General features: G+C 39.1%; 1 protein-coding gene and 1 non-coding gene across 2 annotated transcripts; one reads left to right on the top strand and one right to left on the bottom strand.

The window, feature by feature from the left end:
- Positions 1 to 10,109: 10,109 nt before the first annotated feature.
- On the top strand, positions 10,110 to 10,211 carry LOC130023035 (U6 spliceosomal RNA). Its single transcript, XR_008792361.1, has one exon. It is a non-coding gene; the product is annotated as a U6 spliceosomal RNA (small nuclear RNA).
- An 8,454-nt stretch (positions 10,212 to 18,665) lies between these two features.
- MAP10 (microtubule associated protein 10) lies at positions 18,666 to 21,494 on the bottom strand. Its single transcript, XM_056113618.1, has one exon. The coding sequence runs from the start codon at positions 21,470 to 21,472 to the stop codon at positions 18,782 to 18,784; it is 2,691 nt and encodes an 896-aa protein (XP_055969593.1). The 5' UTR covers positions 21,473 to 21,494; the 3' UTR covers positions 18,666 to 18,781.
- Positions 21,495 to 21,810: the final 316 nt, after the last annotated feature.

Here is a 21,810-nt window from a genome sequence, read left to right as displayed (position 1 = left end):
AAGACATCAATAGCAACACAATACTAGTGGGAGACTTCAACACTGCTTTGTCACCTCTTGATAGATCAACCAGACTCAAGCTTAGCAAGGACATACTTCACTTGAGGGAAACAATGGAAGAAAGGGACTTAGTAGATATATATAGGACACTTCATCCACAAAAAGCTGAATACACATTCTTCTCAAGCGTCCATGGAACATTCTCCAAGATAGACCACATGCTGAGCCACAAAACATGCCTCCATAAAATTAAGAAGATAGAGATTGTATCAACAATCTTCTCAGACCATAATGCGCTGAAATTAGAAGTAAATCACACTCAAAAACAGAAAACTAAATCAAACACCTGGAAATTAAACAGTACACTATTGAACAACGAGTGGATTAGACAGGAAATCAAAGAGGAAATCAAAAGATTCCTAGAAACGAATGAAAATGAGAACACGAGTTACCAAAACTTATGGGACACAGCAAAGGCTGTGTTAAGAGGAAAGTTTATAGCTCTACAAGCCTTCCTCAGGAAGGAGCAGCGAACACACATAAGTAACCTAACCTCACAGCTTAAGAGCTTGGAGAAGGACCAAAAAAAGGAGCACAACCCGAACAGGAGAAAGGAAATAATAAAACTCAGAGCAGAGATTAATGAGATGGAAACCCAAAAAACAATCCGAAAGATCAATGAAACCAAAAGCTGGTTCTTTGAGAAAATTAACAAGATCGATAAGCCGCTAGCAAAACTCACAAAGAAAGGGAGAGAGAACATCCTAATAAACCGAATCAGAAATGAAAAGGGGGTCATTACAACAGAAACCACAGAAATTCAGAGGATCCTCAGGGAGTACTTTGAGAAGCTTTATGCCACGGAACATCAAAACCTCGAGGAAATGGATAAATTCCTAGACTCCTACAGACTCCCAAGGCTGAGCCAAGAAGACCTCGAATACCTGAACAGACCTATCACCATCACGGAAATTGAACTGGTAATAAAAAGTCTCCCCAAGCACAAAAGTCCTGGCCCGGATGGATTCACTAGTGAATTCTTCCAAATCTTTAAAGAGGACTTACTCCCAATGCTCTTTAAGCTTTTCCACGAAATTGAAATAACAAAAACACTTCCGAACAGTTTCTACGAAGCAAATATCACACTGATACCAAAAGCAGACAGAGATACCACAAAAAAAGAGAATTACAGGCCGATATCCCTGATGAACACAGATGCAAAGATCCTCAACAAACTACTAGCAAATAGAATCCAACTACTCATCAAAAAGATCATACACCATGACCAAGTAGGATTCATCCCAGGGATGCAAGGATGGTTTAACATTCGAAAATCAATCAACATAATCCATCATATCAACAAAAGAAAAGATAAAAAGCATATGATTATATCAATAGATGCAGAGAAAGCATTTGACAAGATCCAGCACCCCTTTATGATGAAAACCCTAGCCAAAATGGGTATAGAGGGGACCTTCCTCAACATCATTAAAGCCATCTACCACAAGCCTACAGCAAGCATCATCCTCAATGGGGAAAAACTGAGAGCCTTCCCTCTAAGATCAGGGACGAGACAGGGATGCCCACTCTCTCCACTTCTGTTCAATGTAGTACTGGAAGTACTTGCAATAGCGATTAGGCAAGAAAAAGATATTAAGGGCATTCAGGTAGGAAAGGAAGAAATCAAGCTCTCACTATTCGCAGATGATATGATACTCTACTTAGAGAACCCAATAACCTCCACCAAAAAACTCCTAGAAACAATAGACTCGTATAGTAAAGTTGCAGGTTATAAAATCAATACCCAAAAGTCCATGGCTTTCCTATACGCAAACAGTGAGAGAGAAGAAAGTAACATGAAAAAAAAATCCCGTTCACAATTGTGCCCCAGAAAATCAAGTACCTAGGAATCAGCTTAACTAAGGAAGTAAAGGACCTGTACAAAGAAAACTACAAAACGCTACTTCAGGAAATAAAAGAGGACATGAGGAAATGGAAAGATATCTCCTGCTCACGGGTCGGGAGACTTAACATTGTCAAAATGGCAATACTACCGAAAGCATTGTATAAATTCAATGCAATCCCTATAAGGATACCCATGACATTCTTCAAAGAAATGGAGCAAACACTCCTGAAATTTATATGGAACAATAAGCCCCCACGAATAGCTAAAGCAATTCTTGGGAAAAAGAAAATGGGAGGAATCAACCTCCCTAACCTCAAACTGTACTACAAAGCAGTAATAATTAAAACAGCATGGTACTGGAACAAAGGCAAAACTGCAGACCAATGGAACAGGGTTGAATACACTGACATCTCCCCTCAATCATATGATCATCTAATCTTTGATAAAGGTGCAAGTAATGTGAAGTGGAGTAAGGAAAGCCTCTTTAATAAATTATGTTGGCATCATTGGATGGCTACATGCAAAAAAATAGGCTCAGAACTCTGCCTAACACTATGTACAAAAGTAAGATCAAAATGGATTTAAGACCTCAATATCAGACCAGAAACCGTAAGGTACATTGAAGATAAAGTTGGCAAAACCCTCCATGATATTGAAGCTAATGGTATCTTCAAAGATGCCACGCCACTGGCCAAGCAAGTGAAAACAGAGATAGATAAATGGGACTATCTTAAACTAAGAAGCTTCTGCACCTCCAAAGAAACAGTGACCAAAATACAAAGACAGTCTACAGAATGGGAAAGGATATTCGCCGAATACACATCTGACAAGGGGTTGATATCCAGGATATACAAAATACTGGTTAAACTCCACAAGAAGAAAACATCCAACCCCATCCAAAAATGGGGCAATGAAATGAACAGAAAATTTCTCAAAGAAGAAATCCGAATGGCAAAAAAGCACATGAGAAAATGCTCTACATCATTAATCATCAGGGAGATGCAGATCAAAACCACAATGAGATACCATCTCACACCTCAGAGACTGGCCCACATTCAAAAGAACAAAAGCAACCAATGCTGGCGTGGATGTGGCGAGAAAGGGACACTCCTTCACTGTTGGTGGGAATGTCCACTGGTTCAGCCCTTCTGGACAACAGTATGGACGATTCTCAAAAAATTAGAAATTGAGCTCCCATTTGACCCAGCAATACCACTCCTGGGAATATATCCCAGAGAAGCAAAAATGTATAGTCGAAGTGACATCTGCACTTGTTTGTTCATTGCAGCACTCTTTACAATAGCCAGAAACTGGAAGAAACCTGAATGCCCAAGAACAGATGACTGGTTAAAGAAACTTTGGTACATCTACACAATGGAGTACTATGTAGCTCTTAGAAAAGATGAAGTCATGAAATTTACATACAAGTGGTACAATATGGAAAGTATCATGCTAAGCGAAATGAGTCAGAAAGAGAGGGATAGACATAGAAAGATTGCATTCATCTGGGGATATAAAGTAACAAAGTATGAGATTAATACCCAAGAATAGCTGAGATCAGCACCAGGAGGATTACCCCATAACTTAGAGGCCAGCCGGGTATCCTAGAGGAAAGGGCAGTTCAGATAGAGAAGGGAGCACCAAATAAAGGATGTTTGGAGGATCCTCCCAGGAGGGGAGATGCATGTCGAAAGTAGACTATGGACTGAACATGTTTGCCACTCAATGCCTCTTTTGCAGACCACAACACCCAAAAGGAGAGAGAGAACACAGGGGATTGCCCTGCCACAGAGGCAGGGGGGGATGGGGGGTTGGGGGTGGGAGGGATATTATCCATGGTGGTGAAAAACGGGCACTGGTGGAGGGATGGGTATCTGATCATTGTATAATGGAAACCCAAGCACAAAAAAAATTTTAAATCTACAACTGTAAAAAATAAATAAATAAATATAAAAAAAAAGAATACTAAATGATATGTTAGGTGCACAAATAACAAATTTTATTGAAACTATATTATGTAAAGAAAAGAAACTATATTATGTGATTAGTCATACCTTAGAATAAAGATCTTAGTGGTGTTAAATATTTTTGGTGATTGTAATAAAAGTAATCATTTGATTACCATTTGAAATTCTTTTCATTGGATAATCTTGCCTTTCTTCCCCCCTCACCGTCCTTAAGCATATATAATGGAAAACATCTTTGCAATTATCCGTGTGTTGAAACTTTCATCTCGTTGTATAATTGAAATTTCCTCTGTAGCTAAGTTTTTTTCTGGATCATCAACAGGGTGAAAAAGGAAAAAAAACACAATTTAAATGTTGATCACTGATCATCCCCTTAGGGGAAAAAGGAATCACATGAACTCTGTGTGCGTGTGTATGTATGTCTGTGTGTCTGTGTGTCTGCATGTGAGAAAGAGAGAGCATACACACATGTGCATGCATGTGTGCCGTGCACTTGTGTGAGCTTCCTAAATAAATGCTACTTGTTTCTTCTGAATTTGAACATTTTACAGTGATATGTTTTTTATTATTTTTTAAAAATTTTTGGGTCACACCCGGCAATGCTCAGGGGTTGCTTGTGACTTTGCACTCAGGAATTACTCCTGGCAGTGCTCAGGGGACCCTATGGGATGTTGGGAATTGAAGCCAGGTGGACTTCATGCAAGGCAATGCCCTACCCACTGTGCTATCACTCCAGCCCCTACACTGATATTTCTTGAATGGATTGTGTGTCCGAACTCAAGCAGCTGTATTAAAATTTGGGTACAAAATGGTAAACAAAACATTAATCTTTTATTTTTTACTTTCATTTAAAAACTTTCACTAATAAATCTTTCATAAGTTTACAGACTAGCAAAGAAGACAGAAAATAAATCAAAAACTAATACATAAATAAATTCACAGTAAATAATGGAATCACTAATGCAAATCACCAAGGTACAATGATAATAATAAAGTGTGGAAAAGAAAAATTGTGGACAGGAGTGATAGGACAGCAGGTAAGGAATTTGCCTTGCACGCGGCCGACCTGGGTTTGATCCCCAGCATATCATATGTTTTCCCAGGCACTTCCAGGAGTAATCTCTGAGTGCAGAGCCAGGAGTAACTCCTGTGCATTGCTGGGTGTGACCCAAAAAGCAAAAAAAAAAAAAAAAAGTAGATAGAGAGATATAAGTAAAAGTGGGAGAGCAGTAGAAAAGCATACTAGAAAAGCATGCCATTGACCAAGGTCAGGAAGAAAAAATGGCTAATTTTAAAGTCTATTAGAAAATGAACATTAACAGTCTCCGAATGCAACAGCTATGTGTACCTAGGTCGAGAGGTCAACATGACAAATGACCTGGCACCCGAGCTGCGCAGGAGGAAGAGAGCGGCTTGGAACGCCTTCAAGAACGTCGAAGAAATAGCTAAGAGGACGAAGAACCTCCGGCTCCAGGCACATCTCTTTGATTCCACTGTTCTTCCTGCATTAACATATGCCTCAGAGACCTGGGCCCTACGCAAACAAGATGAGAACGTTATTCAGGTCTCCCAAAGAAGATAGAAAGAGCTATGCTTGGAATATCACGTTTCACTCAAATTAGAGAACGAATCCGGAGTTCTGACATCCGTCGACGATCAAGGATCAGGGACGCTGTCTCATTTGCCAAGGTGTCGAAAATCAGATGGGCTGGTCACGTAATGAGATTTAAAGACGACCGTTGGACTAGAGCTGTTACTGATTGGATTCCACGGGATGTCAAAAGACTGCGTGGCCGCCCACCTACCAGATGGTCAGACTTCTTCACCAAGATCATGAATGATCGGTTTGAGGCCCTTCATGTTCCCGGAGCGAACAGATGCCATTGGGCAACACTAGCATGCGACAGGGACAAATGGAGACGTTACTGGCGCCCGCTCGAGCAAATCGACGACTAACGGGAAGTTAAGTGATTAAGTGATTAACAGTCTGGACTTACATTTGTGAGGATCTGGGTTTGATATATGGTCCCATAAAATAAAAAATACAGTCAGAAAATAAAAACAAAATGAATGAAGATCCAAATAAAATAAATAGAAGAAAAAAAACATAAGATATATGCTCTAGAACTCATAGAACTCAGACATATGACATGAATTTTAAGATTCAATTTCAATGGAAAAGGAAACAAAAAATAAGCAAATATTACTGCATAAAAATAGAAAGCTTTTACACAGAAAGAGAAACTAATACAAAAACAAAAGTCAACTTAATAATTGGGACACATTTACACATCAAACATCCAACAAAGGGTTGTTACCCAAAGCACATAGAGAATTCACAGAAATAGACACCATAAAACCAAACACCTTCATCAAATACTAGAATAAACACTTTTCCAAAACAAACATGCAGATGGTGCACAGGCAAATGAAGAAATGTTTAACATCACTTATTACTAGTTACTAGTGAAATGAAAACTTAAACTACAATAGAAGAGTTCCCTCTCCCTTGTGGAAATGGCCTTAATCTAAAAGATTGGAAATAATAAATTTTTAAAAAGGCATAGGAAAATAGGAACTATTATACAATGTCAGTGGAAATGAAAGTAGGTGCAACCTTTACATAAAATTGTAGGAAGATGCCTTATAAAACTAAAAATTGAAATACCACAAAATTTAGAAATACCATTTTAGGCAATAATCAAAGAATTTGAAAACACTACTTTGAGAAAATATTTACATCCCTGTGTTCACACCTTCAAATCATAAACAAACATGAAATCAACCTGAATTCCCATAATTGATAAAGAAGCTGTACTTATATATCCAATGAACACTATCCCACTATTTATTAAGATGAAACAACACACTTTTTGGCAACATAGCTCAAACTTGTGATTTTGCTAAGCAAAATTAAACAAGAAGTGAAATACAATTACTAGATGGTTTCATATAAATACGGAATACAAATAACAAAAAAATGCAAAGGAAAACTAAAATAACTGTTGGATATGATGGTTATCTAAGAGAAAGGGAAAGACAGACAGTGGGAGAAATAAGTAGAGTGCTTCATTTACATAGAGTGATATTCCTGGAATTTCACTGTTAGATGTGATGATTCTTTCTTTTTTTTTTTAATGTAGGAGTACTGCTATTTATTCAGCCACTGATTAGCTGATTGAATTGTGCATGAACTCCACCTCACTTTTTTTTTTTCATTTTTTATAATTTTATTTATTGAATCACCGTGAAAGCGTTACAAAGCTTTCGGGTCTAAGTCTCAGTCATACAATGAAACACCAGTACCTTCACCAGTGCCCATTCTCCACCACCAAAAACCCCAGTATACCCCCATCCCACACCCTCCCCCTACCTGTGGGGAAGATGATTTCCACATTACTCTCTCTCTACTTTGATCACATTCAATATTTTGACACCAGACCCACCATTATTATTTGAGATTTTATCCCAACACTCAGATATGCTGAAAAGGCAACAGTAGACAATGTGTGTTCTATTGCTGGTTATGAATAACACATGATGTCGCATGGCTGCAGTTGGGCCATATGATTTTGAAATTCTGAAATTTTAAATCTGGAGGGATTTCTGCCAAAAGCCACTGGGTTTCGAGATTTGCTCCTGAGTCTCTGGGATAATGGACATTGAGCAGCTTGAACAGGAGCCAGAGAGGCCATTCGTGGGCGATGACTTGGGGTCTCGTTGGGGTAGGGAGGACATTCCCGGCTCCACCCCCATCCTGTGAGGCCCAACAAGTTTCATTACTGTGGACCCAGACCTGACTGTCCAATGGCCTCTGGAGGATGACGGCCACTGAGCTGCCAAGGGGGAATAGGCCGAGGGACAACACCCTTTCCCCCCTGGCATGGCCCAGCAACAGTAACCTACTGCGTGGTCCGGATGCATTTCTGCCAAAACCCACTGGATTTCGAGATTTGTTTCTGAGTCTCTGGGATCATGGCCATTAAGCAGCTTGATCCAGAGCCAGAGAGGCCGTTCGTGGGCGATGACTTGGGGTCTCGTTGGGGTGGGGAGGACAGGCCCGGCTCCCACCCCCATCCCGTGAGGCCCAACAAGTTTTGTCACTGCGGGCCCAAACCTGACTGTCCAATGGCCTCTGGAGGATGACTGCCACTAAGCCACCAAGAGGGAGCAGGCGGAGTGACAACACCCTTTCCTCCCTGGGGTGGCCCCGCAACACTAACGTACTGCGGGGTCCAGATGCAGTTCTGCCAAAAGCCACTTGGTTTCGAGGTTTGTTTCTGAGTCTCTGGGATCATGGCCATTAAGCAGCTTGATTAGGAGCCAGAGAGGCCGTTCGTGGGCGATGACTTGGGGTCTCGTTGGGGTGGGGAGGACAGGACTGGCTCCTCCCCCCCCCATCCCATGAGATCCTGCATGTCTCGTCACTGGGGGCTCAAACCTGACTATCCAATGGCCTCTGAAGGATGGCAGCCACTGGGCCGCCAGGGGGAACAGGCCAAGGCACGAAATCTATTTCCACCTGGAGTGGCCCAGCACTGTTAACCTACTGCAGGGACCAGACGCATTTCTGTCAAAAGCCGCTGGGTTTCCAGATTTGTTTCTGAGTCTCTGGGATCATGGCCATTAAGCAGTTCAATCAAGAAACACAGAGGCCTTGCCTCCAATTATATAGCTGAGCCGGAGGTGGTTTGTGGGTGTTTCCCACATACCTAACTTTTGGCCGTTTACTTTCTTGGTAAACTTTGCCCCAAGTTTTTGGGGTCTGGCCAAAAGCACAGCAGCAATTTTGGGGTATCTGAAAGTCTGACGTTGCCATCAGGCTGCTGATGCACTCGCCTCACAGGTACAGATTGACCTGCTGGCGGCACCCATACTCCCAGATGTGATGATTCTTATACACCTATAGTAGGTGGGACACTATACATTCTAACTTTTATAGAACTATGAAACAATAAAAAATCATAAAAAAACAAAAATATTATGTTTACATGCAATAGGTTTGCTAATGTCATTTCATGACTAATCATTGAAAGATTATTATTTATTACTCAGTAATGTCTGAATAGTTCAGATTCCTAGGACCAAAATGTTCAAGAATTGTCAGTGCAGCAGATGATAATAAAAAAGAAGAAATGGAGTTGACTTTGTAGATATTAACACTGTGATACTGGAATGGTTAAAAAGAGCAACAAAAATTTAAATGTACAATATTTACTCAGTTTTAGGTTATAATATGAATAAATATATTCATGTGTTGTTAGTAAATTGATTCCAGTAAGTACTTTGGAGAGTGATTTGGCATTATTGTAGGTGCCACTCCTAGAACTGGCAATTTCCCCATGCTAGATATAAAATATTAAATTTTGAGCACGTGTTCACAGAGAAACATACATAATAACTGAAAAAATGTTTGCAATAAAAAATATTATGTTTTACATAGGTTCAAATGGAATGAGAAATTTAACAATTAAACAAAACCCCTGAGTAACATTTATCTCTTTGATGGTATGGCAAATACCTGAAAAGAGCAAATTAAAGTTTTAAATTGTAATTGTGTGTTTTATGAGGGAGCAAATAAAACTAATAAAGATGAAAGGAAGTGTGTGTGTGTGTGTGTCTAAATTTAAAATATTCAGAAGAATCTACTGGTGAAGAGACTGTGTTGGACCATTATATGTCTGAGATTATGAATAATTTGGCAACTTTGTAACTCACAGTGATTCAATTAAAAATAAATAAATAAAATATGTCATCACGCAAACAAGCAAGGGTCTTCAAGTTTGAGATCAAACTTGTTCAAGTTCTTGCTTTTTATAATGCTTTAAATGAAACTGGTTTCCTCTGAGGAGAGTGATAATAATTTAAATTCAGGTACAAAGTGATCTAAATACACAACAAAGTCTAGCTCTTACTAACATACAAGAGTGCGAAAGAATCTTTTGTTTGTTGTGAGTTTTGTAACCAAGCTATTTCAAGAAATTCAGCTGACGCACAGAAACCTGACTATTTTGAACTTCTGGTGCTTCTTAAAATGTACCATATGTTAGAATCGTTGTCAGCCAGAAAAACATCCACTACCTAAGTGCATCCAGACTTTGGGGGAGATCTTGCAAAATTTATCTCAAGTAAATTTGGAGAACAGGGCTGATATAAAAAAAAAATGAACAGAGGTATCTACCTGGTCTGTGGTTATACCCATTCTTAACTCAGTTGGATTTTAAGATTAACTGTGGATGCTCACTTTGGCAGCATATATACTAAAATTGGAATGATACAGATTAGAATGGCCCTTCAACAAAGATTACATGCAAATTTATAAAGTATTCTGTATTTGCCCCATTAATCTAGCAATAGATTTCTAACTTTAAAAAATAAAATAAGATAAAAATATAATCAGTTGGATGAAACTGGATGAATGAATCATTTGGGCCTTGGTTTATTCTTCAATTTGATCAGGAGACCAAGCAAGTTAATTTCATGGATTTTCAGTGCCCCTGTATTCAAATTGTTATTCTTGGTTTAGAAGTAAAGTAGGCAAGCTAAAGTTTGTAAACTATAAAGGAATACTAGAGTCTTTATTATTGTTTCTTTTCAATTCTAATAATTTTTATTAAGCATATATTTTATGAAAGGCATTGTCATAGGTTAAAGGCATTGTTATAGCTATGGAAAGCAAAAATAAATAAAATTATAGCATGCATTTACATAGAAAATGTCCAGTAGAAGTAAAATTCAGTTTATTTCATTATTTATTTGAAATTAGGAAGACCTACAATTTTGCCACTATAGGATCCAGAAAACCCTCTGGAAAAAATTCTTTGACTACAAAATTTCTTTTCAGATATGTAAAGTTGTAGAGAATATATACCTGTATACAGATCCTTTCCATTTAATGGAAACTGAAAATGGAAAGTAAATGGACATGGGATTAAGCAGACTTTAGAGATAAATTGGATCAAACCCTTGACTGTTTTCCTTTAGATCACGGAAACAATTAGGAGTGCTGAAGTTTTAGAACACAGTTATCTGCTTCTAAAGAAAAGGAGGAAATAAAAAATTGTCATGATCTTTGGTTTTCTCATAGCACTTAATTTTTTGGAAGAATGATTTCAGAATGTATTGATTTATTGATACATCAGGATCCTCCATGAGCTGTATTATGGATTCACTACCAGGATTTCACTATTCTACAAGGAAGTGATCATCGACGTAAAGATAGGGATTCAGCAGGGTGACACCATTTCACCAAATCTCTTCAGTGCCACCCTCGAGAACGTCATGCGACGACTGGAATGAGAAGGAATGGGAGTGAAGATAGATGGTTGGCAACTACACCACTTCAGCTTCGCTGATGACATCGTTCTATTAACACCAAACATTAGCCAAGTGGCACAAATGCTGGCCAACTTCGACCATGAGTGTGGAAAGGTTGGACTACAGCTGAATCTCATAAAGACAATGTATATAAGAAATGGTCTTGTTCCTGACGTTCCATTCGCTCTTAATGAAATGAACATCTCCGAATGCAACAGTTATGTGTACCTAGGTTGAGAAGTCAACATGACGAATGACCTGGCACCTGAGTTGCACATGAGGAAGAGAGTGGCTTGGAATGCCTTAAAGAGCATCGAAGAAATAGCTAAGAGGACAAAGAACCTCCGGCTTTGGACACATCTTTTTGATTCCACTATTCTTCCTGCATTAACATATGCTTCAGAGACCTGGGCCTTACGAAAATAGGATGAGAACGCTATTTGGGTCTCCCAAGGAAGAATTGAAAGAGCTATGCTTGGAGTATCACGGTTCACTCAAATGAGAGAAAGAATCCAGAGTTCCAACCTTCGTCAATGATCAAGATCTGGGATGCTGTCTAACTTGCCAAGGCGTCGAAAATCAGATGTGCTGGACACATAATGAGATTTGTAGATGACTGCTAGACCAGAGCCATTACCAACTGGATTCCATGGGACAATCAAAAGATCGTGTGGCCACCCACCTATGAGATGGTTAGACTTCTTCGTCAAGACCCTGAATCATCAGTTTGAGGCTCTTTGTGTTCCTAGAATGAGCAGATGCCATTGGGCTACACTAGCACGTGACAGGGACAAGGGAGACTTTACTGGTGCCCACTCTAGCAAATTGATGAATAACGGGATGTCAAGTGATCAAGTGATCAAGTGACTTCAGGATAATTTCAGAGCCAGTCACCCTGGGAATATGAGCATGTGAGTAAAACCCAAAGCAGCTTGCATCACTGTGACCTTCAGATGCATCAGGTTATAATAACAAAAGATACTACAACACTCACATGCTAACACACAATCCAATTAGGTAGGTTCTTATTGCCTGTGGTTTGTAAACAGAAAAGCCACTTAAGATCAAGAAAGTGTAACATCATCTTGAACATTTATTTTGCAGTTTTGGTGGCTTTTTTTGAGAGTTTTATACATTTTATTTTCATAAAGTAGTTCACGATAGTTCATTACAGATAATATTCAAATACCCACCCCGTCAGCGAGCATCTTCCCACCACAATAAGAGGGAAGTGTGTGAAGGTTGTTGTATTTCATTCTGGACCCATTTAAGCCCATATATAAAAGAATACAAGCAAGTGTGTTAAAACCAAACAGATGTGTGCTACTTCAGGTACACCACTGGGCTAGAGTATAAGAGGTTGCACAGCTGTGAATGAGCAGTGCGTTCCAGGAAATATTGTATTGCTCTGGAGCTTTATTTTATAGTCCCTGGATCTTGGCCATTGATAAGATTACATGGCACCGGGGGGGGTGGGGGGCAGATTGTGGGTGTGACTGCTAAGCTACTGGAAAACTGGAGAACTGGGTGGAGGAGGCCCAGTCCTGATCCAAACAGGCTGGGAGATCTCAGTTACGTGGCCCACATACCTGGGTTCCTCTGCCAGTTCCTTCACGGGTGAGGCTTGTCTAAACATGTGGAGAGTGGCCGTGAGCACCTTGGCTGCGGCTGGGTTCTGGTGGTTTTCGGCTTCCACGGTTCTGTTTGGGGTGAGGGCGGGGTGGGGGGGTGGGGGGGATAAACTCAGAGCTGCTCTGGTGAAGACAGCCTGGCTTGGGATCAGGAAATTCAAATGACCCTGAACATTTGTAATGGTAGATTTTATCCAAGTTTCATACTAGTTTGCATGCTACCGCAAATATGTAGGACTGGAGCAATGTATTAGAAACAAAAAGCAGAAATAATGTAGCAAAAACTAAAGATATGGGTCAGCCTGGCTATGCATACATATCCCATGAACATTTGAAAAACCTATTTCAAGTTTTTTGTTTTATTAAATCACTATGATTTACAAAGTAATTCATAGTTGAGTGTTAGAAAGTGTTTCAGTACCAATTCCACTACCAGTATCAATTTCGCTCCACCAGAGTCCCCTGGTTCTCTCCCACCATTTTCAGCCTGTCATCTTGACAAGTGGTTAAGTTCGGTTGATATAATTTGGATCTCATGCTTTCAGTGATGTTGGATCTGTGGTTTGGAGATATAGCTATAGCACTCCACTACACCACCAATGTGCCACAACCCTTGACTCCTCTACCTTGTTACTTTCTATCCATCTCTTCTTATTTCCCTCCTTGGTTTCTGTCTTTGTCTGTCCTCCTCCCTAAACTCTGGTCAGGGGTGATCTAGGTATCCCCTTTTGCTACACTGCATTTCCTCATCCATTAAATCTATATGCCAATAAGTGAGATCATCTTTTGATTGTCTTTCTTCTTCTGGCTTATTTCACTTAACATGATATCTTCCAGTTCTAAGTTGCAGCAAATTGCATTATTTCATTACCCCTTGCAGAGGCATAGTATTCCATTGTGTACATATATCATATATTCATAAACTATTCTTCTATTGTTGGATAAATAGCCTGATTCTATATCTTATCTATTGTATTAAGTGCTACAGTGAAAAATGGTATGCTTATGTCCTTTTGAATGAATGTGTTCTGTGTCCTGGGGGTAGATACCCAGATGTTAGATATATCATGCCAATTGTCAGATGTGCTCGATATTACTTCATTCAATTCTCAATCCAGCCCTATATTGAAGAAATAGTCTCCAGAATATTATATTTTCAAGGATACAAATACCATTTATCTATCTTTGTAAAGAAAAAGATTATGTCACTTCAATGATATTAAGATTAATGATCTCTAGACTAGAGTAACATAGGGACATTGGTGGAGGACATGAGCACTTTGGTGGTAATGGGGGTGTGGTGAGTTTATACAGGAGAAAATAGCACAGGGCATAAGGTATTTGTCTTTCATGTGATTGACCCTGGTTTGTTCTCTTGCACTGCACAGGGTCCCCTGAACATTGCTGAGAGTGACTCCAGAGCACAGAACCAGTAGGAGCCTCTGAGCTCTACCATATGTGACTTGCAAAATACATACACTTTAACGCCATTGTAACCAACTCACCTAGATTATACTGAAGAATTTTTTTAAAATTAAAGAATTTGGACCCTGACAGATAATAGAAGTAGTAAGGCATTTTCCTTGCATGCAGTCTACTCAGGTTTGATCCAATCCCTGCTACCCCATATGCTCCCCGAACCATGCCAGAGGAGTAGAGGATTGCTCCCTCTTAAACTATGAAGATTAGGATTCCTCTCCCAATTCTCTCATGAGTTGCTTCTGCTCCAAAGTCCTGATTGGCTGTGCTTAAAGTTTTTTTTGGTGATCCTTTCAAAAACAGTATCTTCTCAGGTCAGGCTGGAAAGAGAAGAAAGCATAAATCTATCACTTCTAGACTAGAGTAACATAGGGACATTGGTGGAGGACATGAGACTTGTGCTTCATTATGTGGCTGACTCCAATTTGGTTCTTGTCATCTTGCCCTGAGTACAGCCACTGTGGTTTAATCTCTGCACCCACTTTACACACAAACACACACACAGAGAAAGGGAGAGAGAAAGAGAGAGAGAAACCCACAAAATAATACTGTCTTATCTCTTCTGCAGCATTCCCATTGGGCAATGTTGTATAGTATGTTTCTAATCTATTTTCACTGATCTAATTTCATCTGCTTTATATCTCCAGAAGTCCTTCAAACTGTTCAACATTAGTATTATACTTACTACCCAGGGCTACCATGGGTTCTTTCTTGTTTTTACTTATCTCCTGTTACTTCAATCAGGTTTTGCAAGGAAAGGATAATAAGCATTCCATAATGCACAATTCTAAAGCAAAAATTCTTCTTTGAATTTCTTTCTTGAATTAATAGTCATAATGTAACAAAGATAAAAGTAGTTTGAGAACAAAGATGGAAGGTGTAAGATAAGTCAGCGGGTAGGAGCACATGCTTTTATTGCAGGCTTGGGCTAGATTACTCCCACTGTATGGTACCCTGAACACTGCAAGGAGTACTCTCAGTACTAACAGTTGTGTGGCCCCCAAACCAAAATGAATAAGGAAATTTTCCTACTATGACACTCTGTTATTGCTTTCCCTGAAATCTATTACTTCCAGGCCAGACAATTAACTCTCTAACAAAATCAGGAAAACTTCCATGATTCTATTATTTTGTTGTAGTTTGGGGGCCATGCACAGCAATGCTCAGGGTTAGTCCTGCATCTGCACTCAGGAATTACTCCTAGCGGTCCTGGGGAGACCATGTGGAGTTCCAGTATTAAACTCAGGTCAACCATATGGAAGGCAAGTGCTTTTTCTGTTGTACTATCACTCCAAATCCCCAAACACCATGATTCTTGACCAAGTAGTTTTCCTTCTATTGTTTTAAGTTAAAATCACTGTATCACTGTCATTCTGTTGTTCATCAATTTCCTCGAGCAGGCACCTGTAACGTCTCCTCTGTCCTAGCCCTGAAATTTTAGAAAGTGCCACATTCGAGGCTCTTTCAGGATCAGGAGAATGGACCCATCATTGTTACTGGTTTTTGGCTTATTGAATACGCCACGGGAAGTTTGCCAGACTCTGCCGTGTGGGCAGGATACTTTTGGTAGCCTGCCAGTTAAAAATGAGAAGAGTTTAAGGCCAGAGACAGTACAGACACTTGTCTTATACATGACTCTGGTTTCACCCTCAGCACTGCCAGGAGTAATCCCGGAAAACCTGATTGTGGTCCCAGGATTTCAACAGTGTCCCTGCCCCTAATGAAAGGAATCCGCCAAGTTTTGGAATAAAAATTCTTGCTTTAACAGATTTTTATATATCCTCATCCAAATTAAAACAATATGAAAGATAATTATATCTCTAGACTCAACAATTTATGATGAAAAATTGTAAAATTGTTTGCACTTACCACCTTGGCCTGTTTTCAACAAATAAAAGATTAGTTTGTAAGTATCACTGTCACTGTCCTCCGTTGTTCATTGATTTGCTTGAGCAGACCCTGTAACATCTCTATTGTGACACTTGTTACTGTGTTTGGTATATCGAATACATCACAGGTAGCTTGCCAGGCTTTGCCATGCAGGCGAGATACTCAGTAGCTTGCTGGGCTCTATGAGGGGGCGGAGGAATCAAATCTGGGTCAGCCAGGTTGGTCGGGTGCAAGGCAAACGCTCTACCCACTGTGCTATCGCTCCAACATTCCACAATATACTACTTGTACAATTAAAAGTTAATTTGGAGGTAAAAGACAGGACTTCATTCAACAAAAGTCACAGAAGAGTATGACAGCTTAGTATCATTGTTCTTATCTGAAGATGTAATAGCAAGTATATGACTGGGGGAAAATGCAATCTATCACGCCCATCTGCAGTCCTTTTTGAATCAGCTTATGACAATTCTAAGAACTTGTCACCTTTGAAAGCTGTCTTTTCTGTTGCAAAAGTTAAAACTGGGTAGATTCTAACACTATTTTTTGGCTTACTTTGCTTCTTAAATTATCGTCCATTGAACATTGCCCACAATAGATACTTATCCTATTTAGAAAGGGTACATTGCAGTTTAATTTTATAAACAATTAAATGACGGATGCCCCTTGTTACTAAAATGACTTTTGTTTCAATGATTTTAAAGGAGATAAGACTTTAGAAGTATGTTACAGTGTTATTTTTAAACTAAATTTTTATATAGGGGCCTGTGGATAGGTTAGTGGTAAAGCACCTGCCTTGCTTGCATGAGTTCTGAACTTCTGCCTCCAACATGCCTCATGTCGTTGAGACTCCAGTGGCACTACCATTTGTGATGCCTGGTACCACAGTAAAAGAAAAAAGTGCAATTTCTGGCACACACATCCAAGTGTGAGTACCACAACTTAAGTGTACAACCCCTGGTGAGCAAGTACTGCAACTGATAATTCAAATACTACAAACAAACGTGCAAGCCAACAAGAATCTCAACCAAAAGCATATAAACACTGCAATTAAGAAGCAACCGCTGATGAGCAGTTTGATGAGCAACGCAACTAAAGTGTGTGACCCCTATTTGAAACTGCAAGTGAAAGTGCACAAGTTGCAACCAAGTATGTAATATCCGGTGAGGACCACAACCAAATGTGTATGATCCCCAGTTAACATAATAGCCTCACAAGAGTAAGGGGAGGTGGGTGGGGGGGATTTATTTTAATGGGGAAAAAAATGAACAGAAAATTAAAATGAAATAGAATTTGATGATAGAATGAGAATATAAAGTATTGCAAACTTGAAAACAGGTATATTCACTAGATTAGAGCTAAAAATACATAAAAGTTCTAGACATATGTAGTCATGGAAAAACTCAAAGAGAAACTTGAGATCTTATATTTTAGATATAAATACCTTAAGTCTTTATCATATCTTAGACACAGTAATAAATTTATCATTTTCCTATTTTCATCATAAATCACTATTGAATGAATAACACAGTTGGATTTGAAAAAATTATTTCTGATGATTGATACAAATATTTATATTTTTGGTCTCTTCAAAGTAATACAATATTGCTAGCAATATGCATACTAAATCGATGTTTTTTGAATAACTATAGGATCTGATATTATTTTGATTTTGAGAGATGCTTTATTTTAATTATAAAAATTAAAATTGTAATTATTAGTCTTTAAAAGCATTTCAAATTTCCATTATTATGACATAATTTTTCATTTCTAAGAAATTATTTCAAGCATTTAAAACATCCACAATGTCATAACTGTTGCTCAGTTTTAATAGGAAAAATTCTATAGCTCCTATTGCTTAGGAATTTATTATGCTTGGTATTTGACATTCTTTACAATTTTGGATTTTTCTTGCCTAAAAAATACCTTTACACCACTGTGACATTAATCTAGCATTCATCAAGGAACTTACTTTTAGTCTCCTAAGAACATCATACCCATTCCCATTTCATAATTTTCCTTGAAATACATCTTTAGTTATCTCACTATGATCAAATTCTATTAATATTTAAAAAATGTCAACCAAATTAATAATTTTTAATAAAAATTTGTTGTCATACATTCCAAAAGTAGATATATGTAAAAATTAAAAGAAGTATATTTGAGTAAATAAGATCTAAGCACCAACCAATGCAAGAAATTATAATGACCACTGAGTTTCATAAGAACTTTCATACATTAAAAATAACTATTGAGAAACTTCTGTATTTATTAAATGATTCAATTCCATTAAAATTTGAAGTTATCTTTATTATTTTCAAAATTATATATGAATCCATTCTAAAATGACTGATATTGTAAGACTTTTAATATAAAACATAACTTCATATTCTCATGATTAGACAACTTAAATCCCTAAATTATGAAATTTAGCAATATCTATTATAAAATTTAGTAATAGTACTGATTAAACATCATAGGAGTAACAAAATTTGTGCCTGCTAAAGATTCACATAATTTATGCACTAAAAACAAGAGTATTAACATCATTTTATTATATGTACAAAAATTAACTTTCTTAAAAGCACATACTCTTACATTGTATATCCTGGAAGTTTATTTATTACTAATTCACAAATATCTTTGCATTGCTTTGAAATATTTAGTGAACCAACTTCATCGCTGTCTTCTTCAAGGTTATCTGATGTGCTGCTGAAATCCAGGATATTAAATTTCAGTTCTGACAAACTAGGTGGCATATAGGAGCTCACTTGAGATGTCTGAGGTGATTGACTTCTTTCTAAAGATTTGCAACCATATATTGTTTTAAGTTTAACAGAGATATCTTGGTTGCTCCTTATAAATTTAGAATTATGCATATTATTTTGATCTTCCTGGTTTTTATTTTCCTCAGTCCAAAGTGATGAAGATAAATCACTGCTAGATGCTTCCTTCAAAATTCTATCTTGAGTTTTTGAAATATAACAACTTTTTTTTGAGTGTACTGGTGATCCAGCTGAAAATGGTGGACTAATAATAGAACTCTTTTCACTGCTATTTTCCCTTCTGGACAATCTTGTTACACTAGATTTGTTTTTATACTGACTATGTTTAGGACCTTCTGTCCTTGAACTGCTGTCACAAACTGATAAAATTCTGCTGGTATCCTCAGCTGAATAGAAATCTTCAGAATAGTAAGGGCTAGTAAAATCATCTGAATATTTCAATGAGATGTTTTCTGAGGAACTATTTTTACTTACTTCATTTTCAGTCATATCAGCATAAAAATGTTCATTATCCATGGTTTCAGTTTTCCCATCATTTATTTGTCTATCTACTACAATTCTGTCTACTGCAACCAGTCGGAAACCACAGGGACTTTCAGCTTTCACTATCATTTTTGTTTCGGAAATATTTGTATGCGGGACAACAGAGTTTGCAGAACTCACTATTTCTTCCAATGAAGTATCATTGGTTCTATTTTTACCACAATCAACTGTCTCTTCTGTTGCATGATTCAGTTTATTTTCTTTATTCAAGCTGGGGTCATCAAAACCCCCACTAACTTGTTTTGAAGTATCACTATACTTAACAAAAGATGCATCTGATTCTAAATCTTTATCTCTAGGAGGTTGATGTTGCTTTTGGTGTTGTTTTGCAATGCTGAATGCTTTGGAAGAAGGCATTCTGAGTTTTGCACCTAACATCTGTGCTTGCATTTTTCGATACTGTTCTCTTTTTTCATGCACTGCCAACATAGCAGGATTTGTTTGCTTTAAACGAAGTTTGAGTGTATTTGTTAAGCCATAAAATAGCTTCCCCCTTGGAACTCTTTTTGGGATAACATTTTTCTCTTGAAAATATTTACCATCCTTTAGGTTTTCAACTTGATTCTTTTTATGTTGAAGATTGATTGCCTTTTCATTCGCCCCCACAGAAAGCTTATCCTTCCTAGATTTAGCTTCAAATGCAGATTTGGCAGAAGATTCTGATAACCTCTTATGCTCAGAACTATAGAGCCAGGCCAACTGAGGATGTACATAAAGAGGATCTGCCATGGGTTGGTTTAACAATAAGGACAATTCAACCAACAAAGCATTTAACATTGGCAGCTGATTTATTGAACCAATTCTATTTTGTTCAGTTTGAGGCTGATATGTAGTTTGATTAGTTGTTCCTATATCCTGATTGTTTGGAGGATTAAGAAGCACTGGAGGACTCTTGGGTGTTGGAAAATTTGTATGTTTTACAGAATTAACACATGTTGAGAAACTTACAAGTTTTTCTTCCGGAAAAGTATCATTCAGTTCCTCAGATAAATTTGTTTGAGGCTTAATAGTGATTTTACCCGGTACATGAAAAGCTTTTTCTAGGGTAAAATTAGTGTAATACAGAGGAGGGGGGCAAATTATATTGGTCTCAATGTCCAATTCTGTGACTTCTTGACCTAGAGTGCTAACACTCCTTACATTTGCACAAACTCCGTTGATTTTGCTATTCTCCACAGAACCAGTGCTATCAGAGTTGGCCTGATTGTGTAAGACTACTTCCTTAGAGTTCTTTGGTGCCTTTGGAATTTTTAAATCTACCTGGGACCCATCAGCATTAACTTCGGGCAGCTCTGAGGCTGGCTGATGTTTTTTCTGCTGGGTTTGGGAACTGACCTTTAAGGTCTTCTGCAATTCTACCCCCTCTACTTCACCTCCTTTATAAGTGACAGGCCTCTGAAGGTGGCCCAGCAAGCTGCTTTCCAAAGCAGTCAGGCGGTAGCCCAGGGCAATGCTCCCTAGGCACTCCCCTACTTGGTTATGCAGCGGAAAACTTCGTCTATCACCCTGGGAGGAGCCTGAAGAGGCAGCTCCCAGAATTTTGTGCGCAGCGGCAGCCAGTGAGATACTGCTGGAACCGAGCAGCTGCGGGGCAGGAGTCGGGAGCCCGGGAGGCAGGTGCAAGAGTAAGGTGTAAAGTGGGGTCCGAAGCAGCGAGCGGTGCAAGGTGGCAGGGTGCAGGCGGAAGAGACAGGACTTGCCGCGACCGAAGCTGAACAGCCCGGGTCTCGGTTCCGGAGCTGGGGCGGCCGGACCTCCAGGAGGGTAAACTAGCAGCGTAGGGAAGTCCAGCAGGCGGAAGGCCACTACGGGGCACAGGCGGCGCAGCGATGAAGTCCCCTCTTCGTCTCCCTGTTTCTCGGAGAACGCTGGCGGCTTTACCTTTCCGACCTCAAGATGCACCCAGTCCACGAGCAGCTCCAGAGAAAAAAGCTGCTCGGTTACGGAGGCCGCCATCGCTGTTGCTCCAGGAGATGCTGCCGCGGTCTCGGCCAACGGAGAGCCTAAACCCTTAGCTCTCGCGAGAGATAGGAAGAAAAGCCCATCAGACCCCGCCTCTCGCGAGATTGGGGTAGGGGGCGGGGGGGAAACAGGTCCCTGCTGTTCAGTCCTGTTCAGCAGGCTGATGTTTTTTTCTGCTGGCTTTGGAAACTAACCTTTAAGGTCTTCTGCAATTCTACACCCTCTATTTCACCTCCTTTATAAGTGACAGGCCTCTGAAGGTGGCCCAGCAAGCTGCTTCCCAAAGCAGTTAGGCGGCAGCCCAGGGCGATGCTCCCTAGGCACTCCCCTAC

The sequence above is a fragment of the Sorex fumeus genome, unplaced genomic scaffold (genome assembly GCF_029834395.1).
Source record: "Sorex fumeus unplaced genomic scaffold, SorFum_2.1 ptg000021l, whole genome shotgun sequence".
In the NCBI taxonomy this organism is placed as follows: Eukaryota; Metazoa; Chordata; class Mammalia; order Eulipotyphla; family Soricidae; genus Sorex; species Sorex fumeus.
The sequence above is the reverse complement of the archived record's forward strand: the minus strand, read 5'-3'. Positions and strand labels throughout refer to the sequence as shown.

What these genes read in the sequence shown, in the direction of transcription:
- MAP10 (XM_056113618.1), bottom strand. Translation starts at nt 21,472, where the DNA reads ATGGCGGCCTCCGTAACCGAGCAGCTTTTTTCTCTGGAGCTGCTCGTG.